The 9,480-nt window shown below is 55.7% G+C and overlaps 1 protein-coding gene across 1 annotated transcript in view; it reads right to left on the reverse strand.

The window, feature by feature from the left end:
* Positions 1 to 9,480, reverse strand: part of SRRM3 (serine/arginine repetitive matrix 3) — a 36,727-nt gene that overhangs the window by 5,552 nt on the left and 21,695 nt on the right. The window contains exon 10 of the mRNA XM_040634907.1: positions 9,288 to 9,465. Within this exon, the coding sequence (XP_040490841.1) occupies positions 9,288 to 9,465 (178 nt within the window). The remainder of the gene's footprint in view (positions 1 to 9,287; positions 9,466 to 9,480) is intronic.

Genomic DNA, 9,480 nt, shown 5'->3' on the forward strand with positions numbered 1-9,480 from the left:
GGGGCGGGACAACTGAACTCAAAACTGAACCGAAGAAAGGGAGGAAAAACAGAAATAAAAAAAAACCAAATCCACAAATGTCATTAGATACCAAAATCAAAAACAATGTCTGAACTCCTGGGGAACTGACATTTTTTTCTGTTAACATTTTTCTTTCTTTGTTTTCCGGCCCTGCAGAGACCTGTGGAGCTGTCAGTAGCACCCGACTGTCTTTCTGTTTCTCTCTTTTCTTTTCCTTTTTTTTTTTTTAAGTTCTGATTTTTTAAGTCCCTCTTGGTTAACGTCCACTTACCAATAAAGTGGCACTTCCTCCTTTAGTAGGTAAGATGTGTAAGAGAAGGGAAAAGTGTGGTAGCGTAAGTTCATCATTAGATTCACAAAAATGCAAGAGAGATAGAGAGAGAGAGAGAAAAACGCAACCACCCCATTCTAGGCCGAGAGGAGGCCACACCGCCTCTGGAGGAAGGACTGGCAGCGCCCGGCTCCTCGGGCCTGAGCAGGCACCTCTTTGGTGACTGCTGGATAGAGATGTCAAATGGTTTTCCAAAAGTGCAGTTAGGACACAAGGGTTGGGATTCAGAAAACCAGAAAGGGAGCCTGGTACCATCAAAAGGGCCCTGGCTGGCCACCAGGGGTCTGAGAGCCTGCCACTACCTCACTGAGTGACCCTGGCTAAGTCACTTCCCCATCCTGGGCCTCAGTTTACCCATCTGCAAAATGAGAGGGTTGGGCTTTGCTTCCTGATGTCCCTTCCAGAGCAAGTATTCCAGGATTCTCTGTGTACCCCTGGCCACCCTCTCCATCCTCCTCCCTTCACAGAACTGACCCCTCCTCCTGTCCTTGGGCTTCCATCTGGTAACAGTTGATTACACTCCGGGGTTTAGAAGTCTGTCCCCCATTCCTACCCCACCCCCAATCACCAGCATAACTTGACTTTGAGCACCCCCAGGGCAGATTATTTTGTTGGATTCAGCTCTGTAATCTCGGTTTGATCACAGAACTTGGTGTCTAGGAGGGCCTCAATGCCTGTTGCTGAGAAAGGAGTAAATGCCTTTCCAGGGGTCAGAGGCCAAACCAGGTCGTCCTAGAAGAGGGGCAGGGTGGCCAAGCTTTTTTGGCAGGCTCTTTGGATGAGAAAACAAACCAACTACCACCCCTCAGGGCACTTTGCTGCCAAGAGACTGGAAGGAGCATGGTTTCCTTGGCATGGCCCCGGTGCTGCTGGCAAGAGTGGTGCCAAGGCCTTTCTGCGCAAGCCTGGATCCAGCCAGGGCTTGGAGGCAGAGCCAAGAAGTCAGTCTCATCGGTGGAAAGGCACAGCCAGCTTGTGATTGATGGCTGAAGCAGCCAATGAACACTGGCAGGAGCAGGTGAGCTCAGCTGTCCAGAGTCAAATGGGCCATGAAGGCCTCCTGGGAGAGCCTGGTGTTTCCCTCTGGGGCAGAGTGGATATCACTGGGTACTGAGATACCCCCCTGAGCACCCCGACTCTCCTGATCACCAGCTCACCCCTCATCCTAGGCTAGGAAACATGGGAACTGGGCTGACTCGCCATGGCCCCTCTGAGATGGCAGTTCCGTTCTCAACAGACCTCACCAGGAGACCCTTGGCTCCCCTCCACCCCAGCAGGTGGCCAGTGCCTACGGCTCCCAAGCCCCCAGGACTAGGTTCTGTCATACAGCACCCTTGTCCCTCCAGAGGAGGCAAATGAGAAAGCAATCTCCAGGATCTTCACATTGCCAAGTTCTTCCCTATCTCCTGGGTTGTCCGAGTGTGCAAAGTGAACAGATACTAGGTGGGGGAGTGGGAGCCCTGGGAGCCAAGGCGTAGTGACCCGTACATACCCAGGAAACACTGGACCCTGCCTTTAAGACGCCCTTGCTTGCTGCTCTGATGGGGGCGGGTAGCAAAGCCAGAAGGCAGAATGTTGAACTGGGCGTCAGGACCTGGCTGTGAACCCTGGCTCCGACCTAGACTCTGGATCTGTGCCGCCTTCTCTGACTCCAGGAGAGAGGCCACCAGTGGGGGAAGGAGACTGAGGGCCTTGATATTCCTTCCCACAGACCCCGTGGGGGGCCCTCTCTACTTCCCAGTGTTGGGCTGGGAGTGTGGTGGGAACGTTAGGAACAAAAAGGGTCTGGGTTGGGTGGATGCCCACCCCCATCACGGTGCTACCCCCAGCTGCTGAGGCCCCCTGTGCTTCTCTGGACGCTTCCTGCCTGGTGCGCCTTCAGGTCGAAACTGTCCCCTCCTCCAAGCCAAATGCCATAGCTTCAGATGGTAGTAACTGGCAAAGTGAAACACCCTGGAATCAGCCCCGATGTGAGTCTGCTGTGAGACCTCAAGGAAGTGACCTCTTGTGGGCCTCAGTTTCCCCACTGGTAAAGTGGGGTTTACTGGGGTCTTTGGGGGGTGGGCCTGAATAGGGGTTGAGAGGTTCTTTCGAGAGCACCAGTGACTGACAGTCCCCTCACAGATGCACGGGGTCAGAGCAGTGCAGGAAGGTCTGGGCACCCCCATGTGCCAGGATGGTGGAGGATGGGAGGAAGGCGCCGCTGGGCAGCGTGGCAGACAGCGCCCTCCCTGGGGGAAGACTCCTAGGGCCGATCTCACACCCTTATCCACCCATCCCTCCCTGGAGAAAGGGCCACCACGATCCTGTCGGAGCGTGAGCCTCAACCTCCGCTTGGCTGGGTCTTGTTCTTCCCAGGAACTGAGGGAGAGCCAAGTCCAGACACCATGGGATTTCACAGCTAGACAGGACTAGCTGTCCTGGCCAGGGACCTCCAAACATCTACTCCAGAAGCCTGTTCTTTGTGACTCCTGTCCCCTCTTCCCCTTCCCTGCCCTCACCCCCCACGACCCCCTCACGGCCTGGCTAATGCCTATGGGCCCTCAGCTCAAGACCACCTCCTCCAGGAAGCCTCCCCTGACCCTCATCCTGAGTCAGGCGCATACCTCTATGATCTCACAGACCCTTGTGCCTTCTTTCTGTAGGGACTGTGCCAGGTTGTGTTAGGGCCGGGCCTACGGTGGTGAGCAGAGCTCCCCATCCACGGTTCAGCTTTTCTCTCTAATTGTTCTGAGCCATTTTTGTCAGGCCTCTAGCCTGGCAGGTGCGGCCTCAAACCCAGGTCAGCCTGCCTCTCGCCAGGTGTGGATACCCAGACAGGGCCTGGCACGGAAGTGTGCCCAGCAAATGTTGGCTTAGTGTATGTGTGAACGAATGAATACGTGAGTGCAGGAGACTTGCCTGTCTTTGAGCCCGGCTTCCAGAAGCCTCTCTGCTCCTTGGTACCACCTGCTATCTGCTCTCTTCTCTTTTGCTTATGTAAGAAGTCTTTGAGAGGAAAAGACAATGGGAAAGAGTAGCAAGAGACGGTGCGCTAGGCCAGGGCTGGCATTTTTAAGGACAAGAACACTGAGCATCTGGGATGCTTTACCCTTGCTCCCCCCAGGGCTCAGACAACTACCCCCCTAACTCAGCATCTCAGCGTCTGACAATCCCATTTCTGGGTCCCTGGTCACATCAGGTCCTCCCAGAAGATGGGGGCCTCTACTCCTCCCATCAGTCTGGGACGGAGTCTCCCTGTGGGACCAACAGTGATTTCTTCCTCCCTGAACAACTTCCTGTCTGCCTTCCCAACACCACTCACAGATGAGGAATGTTCTGAGTGGATGAGCTCCTCACCACTGGTCCCTGGGGTCAACATGGGGGGAGGAGAGGATGGATAGCCAGGCCTACTCTTTCCAAAGCTGAGGATGGAGGTCCACCGAAGCCTCACAAGGGCTGGGATGTCGGACTTCTGTAGCTACTCCCAGATGGAACAGGAAACAGCTTAAAGATCAGGGATGGGGAGGCGGGTCCCCTGAGGACCTACTCCTGATGCGTACCCTCAATGTGACTGGATGAGCACGGGGCTGGGAGTCGCAAGTCTCAGGACCTAGGCTCCGTTTTGCTCCAACACCTTGGGGAAACCCAGCCCCTATCGACTGTCCTTTCTGACTCATTCTCTGCACATTAAGCTCAAATTCAGAAGACAGAAGGATGCTGGGCGGCTGAGGGAGCCCCTGTCTGGGATGGGTAGTGGTCCAGGCAGGGGGAGGGTGAGCTGAGAGTCCCCTCCATCCCCCAAACTGCCCCACAGAAACTTTGCTAAGTAGGCCCTCTAAGTCCAATGCCAACTCACTAGCCCCCTGAAGTTCAACTACCATCACACCCGAAAGATGGAGCTGTGAGGGTCAGCCCTGGTCCCAGCTGCTGCCCCAGAGTCTGCAGCTCCCACCCTAAGTTCCACCTGCCACCGGGACAGGACGCTTGGGAGCCCGGCAGGCCCTGGAGGGTGGGACAGGGCTCCTTCCTCAGGCTTGGCCTCAGCCAGAACTTCTTCCAGGATCTGGAGGCCAAGAGGCCAGGCACAGGTGCCTCCACCACTGCTTACTGCCCAGATGGGCCCCAGGAGCTGGCAGGGGTGAGGGGCAGGGGGGCTTAGCAGCTACTCCAGACAACAGAAATCAAATTGGCTCAACCACAGCATACAGTTCAGGAAGGGAACACGAACTTGGAATGCTAACCACACAGAAATGCATTCGGACAACAAAATGAGAAAGAGAAGGAGTGGAGGGGCTCGGGTGGGGCAGGGGTTGGGGTGGGAGAGGAAGAAGGAGGCGCGGGGCAGGTGGACGGGAGGGGAAACATGAACCAGAAGAGTTGTGGGGGTGGTGATGGTGGGGGGAAGTCAAGAAAACCAAACGACAAACCAGGAAACACAGCTTTGTAGCTCATTTGGGGAAAATGCAAGTTTACAAATGAGTAGTCACTAAAATAAAGAAAGAAAAGGGAGAGGGGGAGAAAACCAACCAGAGCGAGATCGAGAGAAAGAGAGAGAAAACCACATTCAAACCAAGCAGAGTGGCGGGGCTTATCTGGAGATGGGAGCGAGCGGGCGCACAGCTGAGCCGGGATACCTACCTTCTCAGTGGTCAGGGACAGGAATGCAATAATAAAAAAGAAAAGAAGGTCTCCGCATTGGGAATGCAGAAGGGGGGTAAAGATAGTGACTCTAAGCTGCGCTCCCCCTCGGGAACCAGCACCAGTACAGCCAGTCTGGCTTTTGGTCTAGTCCCAGGGATGGGAGGGGGCTCCTACCCAGCGTTTCTGTTTTCCTTTTTTTTTTTTTAGAACCCACAGGCTCCAAGAGCCAAGCTTTCCTTAACTCTTTAAACAACAGAAAACCTCCAGAGGGCATGCAGGAAGCAGCTGATGGAAGCAGAACCAGAGGGCGGGCTAAGGAGAGGGGCTGGCAGCATGGGGAGAGAGGCCCATGTTGGGGAGAGAGATGGAGAGAAAGAGAGTCAGAGACAGACTTGACAAAGAGAGAGAGAGAGAGAGAAACAAAGACAGAAGGAAACAGACAAGCAGGGAATAGAGAGAGGTGGGCCCAGACGGAAAAAGGAGAGAAAAGCTGTTTCAACAAGGCAGAGTGAATAGATGGGGTGAAGGGTTCGGTTCATTTAAAAGGGAAGGCAACCACAGATCTGGTCGGAGGCCCGAAGCTGCCTCAGGCCTACCACTTTCCCGGGGCTTCTGCATCATTTTAGGAAAACTCATCCCTCCGGCCTTCTGGCTTCATCCCGGAAGAAAGGCCAAGATGCCCCTTCCTCTTCTGACTGCCTCCCTCTAGCTGTGGCCACTGTTCTTTCTGGGAGCAGGTAGGGGGGGAGGCCTGGGATGGCACAGGTTAGGCAGTGCCATGGCCACCTCTTCTTGGGGTCACCCTAGGCTGCCCATTTCGTGATGAAATTTGAGCCAAAGGTAGAGGCCAGAGCAAGCCTATAGGGGCCTTTCTCAGGAACCCTCTCTGCCACCCTCCCCGAATAGTGAGGGTTCCCTTTGACACTTCCAATGCCAGGGACAGCTAGAGCCAAGACAGGGCCCCTACTTCTAAGCCCTTAAACCCTGCAGGCCTTTTCTGGGACTTGGGCTCAGCATCTTACTCCTCAGTCCCAAACCGTGTGACCTTGAGCAGCCCCCTTTCCTCTCTGCCTCACTATTTCTGTCCCCATATGTGCGTGAACTGGGAGGGTGTAGGGTTCCCTGAGACTCTGAAGCAACGCTCATACAGAGTTGGGCTTGCTGGATGCAGGGCCCACCTATACCCTGGGCTCCCTGTGGGCAGGCCTCAGTGCCAGGGAGTTGAGAGCTGGGAGTGTGCCATCGACATCTGGAGGGGTTCCTCAGGGGAAAGGCAGGTGCAGAAACGATCAGCATCACCTCCCAAATCCTCCTCCCCTTACTCAGGGTTCCCAGAGTGTGCTTTCCATTGACCACTCTCTCCACATCTTGGCTGTGGCTGGTGGTCTTGAGGTGAGAGGGCTGGAGTCTCCTTTTGGGTCTATCTCTAAAAAGCTGTGTGACCTTGAGCTGGTCATTGACCTCTCTGAGCTGCAGGGAGCAGTAAATAGCAGAACCCAGAAATCCCTTTGGCGGTTTCTCCCTGGCCTGGGATGGAACAACACAGAGATGTGTTGGGAGCCAGCACCCGGCTAGCCTTTGTCTCAAGAGGAGGATGGTCTTGTTCTCTTGCCTGGGAGTGTCTGGCTTTGAAGCCCTCACCTGAGCTCAACTCTCTCAGGGGTGTATGGCTCCCTCCTCCAGGATGTGAGGCCTGGCACAGAAGGTGCACAGCAGCCTGGCTCTGTCACCCCAGCCATCCTATCCTAGATGGAACCGGGGAGACACCGGGTGCTTGCTGCCCTGGGATGCTCCCTGGGTGACCTGGGACAAGTCTCTCTTCCTCCTTGGGTCTCCCAGCTTCCCTCCAAGGTTCCTTATAGGTAGGGACATGGAAGAACAGTGCGGGCCACTCCTGTTCATTTAAAAGCTGAGGCAGTTCCAGCACGTGCCCCGGGGTCGAGGAGAGGACTGGCTGCTGTTTTGGCAGGAGCTGTTGGCGTGGGAGTCACTTTTTAAGAGTTATCTTCCCTTTTAAATTCTGGTTACAAAGGAAAAAAGAATAAGTAGATAGATGTATACGATTAATGTTCGCTTGAGATTCCAAACCCATCTCTGCGTTAGGAGGAGAGGCCCCCACAGTAACACGCACAAAAGCAAAATTCTAGAAAAACATAGAAGATAGGAAAAAAACAAAAACAAAAAACCAGAGAGATAGTTTGCATTTCTGTACATTACCAAAGGAAACCAAAAAAAGAAAGAAAATACAAACAAAAACAAAATAACAGGAAAAGTTACATAAACGTCCCCACCCTCTTCCCTTGCCGACTATACAAGAAATGGAATCACAGTATTACCACGGTTCAAATGGGAGGCTAAAAAAACAAGCAAAAACATAGACGGGGTTAAAAATGGTGAGCTTTTCTTTTTTTTCCGTTTGTTCTCTCTCTTTTTTTTTTTTTTTTAAAGGTAGCGTCCAAGAATACCCCCACCCCCCAGTACTTGTCCCCAAAGACATTTTTGGTGAATGGCTAAGACTATGACCCCCCCCACCCCTATCTCACCTCCCAGGAGGTGCAGGTGAGAGGCCTGGATGTCCTGAGATCCCAGATCTCGCAGGGCCCGAGGGCAGGGAGAGGATTTGGGGAGCATGCTTCGTGAAAGGGGTAACAAAGTGCTGTCTCTTAGAAAACTCCCAGGGCAGTGCAAAATGAAATCCCATTCTGGGAGGGAATCAAGATTTGGGTGCTGCTGAGGCGACGCCCTCCCCAAGGCTGGAGGCTAGGCTGTCTTCCTTGATTGCTCTCTCCTGGGGTCTACGTAGACTATGGCTGTTCTGTCTGTACAAGCCCAGGGCCCCTGGTGGCCTACTGCTCAGGGAGGGGAGAGCACCAGAAGTGGGATGGAGCCTTCTAGTGGCCCTGGCTGCCTTCTGTACTTTTCTAGGAGGATGGGGAGCTCCCACGAGAAGGTGTTTGGGGCCCTGGCTCTGTGCCCTTGGTGGTGGGGGGATAGGTACACCCTCTCCTGGGTTTTCCCTGCTTGAGCCATTATCTCTGGGGCCTATGGCAACAGTCCCTGTCCTGGCTTCGTTCAGCTGCCTCTGTGTGTCCTCTCCCACCCCCAAGGCAGATCCTGGGACATGGGTGCGATCCTCCCTATGTGGCCCAAGCAGGTGCCTAGGAGCTCAGGAGCCCGGCACCCTGTCCAAGCGGGGCAGTCTCGAAACAGGTAATGTCCTTAAACAAAAATTAAGCTTGAGACCGAGAGCCTTTTGTCAGCTGCCTTTGGCTTCCTCCCTAAGGCCTTGGGAGAAAGGGTGTTTGAGAAAAGAAAGGGAGTGAAGGAAACAGCCAAAAATCAAAATGAAACTGACCAACACGGACATGTTTGCTGCTGAGACCTGAGGTCTGGGGAGGGGCAGCCCCCGCCCTCCCTGCTGAGGCGTCTGGGCAAGATCAATAGACAAAGGGATGTGGGCCCCCCCTGGGGCTCAGGAGAGCCCCCAACCCCAGCCCATCCACCTGGGAAAGGCTGAGAAGCCTGTCTGTTCTGCCAGCCCCTATCATCACCACACCTGCTTGTGGGTCTCAAGGACTCTGTGCCCCTGCTGGAGGATGGGTAGGGACAGTTTTTGAGTGGTGCTGGTGTGGAGTCTCTGAGGGAGCAATGGGTACACTGGCAGGCGCTTTAGGAAAGATGGGACATGGGGAACTGCTGTCCACGCGTGGGCAGTCCCGGGGGGGGAAGGACAGACTTTCCTTGGAGCAGGGACTTTAGAAATGCAGCTCAGCGGCGGCTTGGGGACAGAGAAGGGGGGGGGGCTCTGAGGGTGGGGAGTGAGGCAGTGAGGGGGTTGAGGGAGGGAGGGTGCTCAGAGAGGGGGAGAGGGCTTGGTGGGGAGAGGGAGACTCAGGGCCTAAGTGATGCCCAGGGGAGATCCCGTCTCTCTCGAATCCGACTCCTGACTGCGACCCCTAGCATCGTCCATGCCCCTCCCACCCCAATAGGCCTGGGGGGAGGGAGGCAGGAGACCTGGGTTCTCCTCAGCTCTGTTCCCAACCGCCTGAGAGCCGCGGTCAAGCCCCCTTTGGCCGTCCGTTTGCCAAGCTCAAGGGTGGCCCAAGCCTGCAGGCCCCCCTCCCCCTGACACTCGGGCCAGGTGGGCGCACCAACCAAGCATTCCAGGCCGCTCCCGAGCCGGGAGGGGGAAGCGGCGCCTCCCTCCCCGGTTACACACTCACCGCGCCCTACCCGGCGGTGACGCCCCCCGCCCCCAGCGCGGCGCAGCCCGCACGGCGCGGGAACCCTCTGCAAAGCAAAGCGTACGTACATCTGGCGGGCTGTGCGCCGAGCCGGGGCGGCCCCCGTGCGCTCCGCTCCGCTGTCTGTTGCCGCCGTTCTGCTGGGGCGACCCCCATCCACTGCCGCCAGACGGGGAAGGCGACCGGCTCCCGCTGGACCGCTGGCTGCCCGTCTTCCGCCCGTCATCTCGGTGCTTGGGGCTCAGCCTTGGGGGGGGGGGG

This window comes from Ursus maritimus, unplaced genomic scaffold (genome assembly GCF_017311325.1).
Source record: "Ursus maritimus isolate PB19 unplaced genomic scaffold, ASM1731132v1 scaffold_2, whole genome shotgun sequence".
Taxonomy (NCBI): domain Eukaryota; kingdom Metazoa; phylum Chordata; class Mammalia; order Carnivora; family Ursidae; genus Ursus; species Ursus maritimus.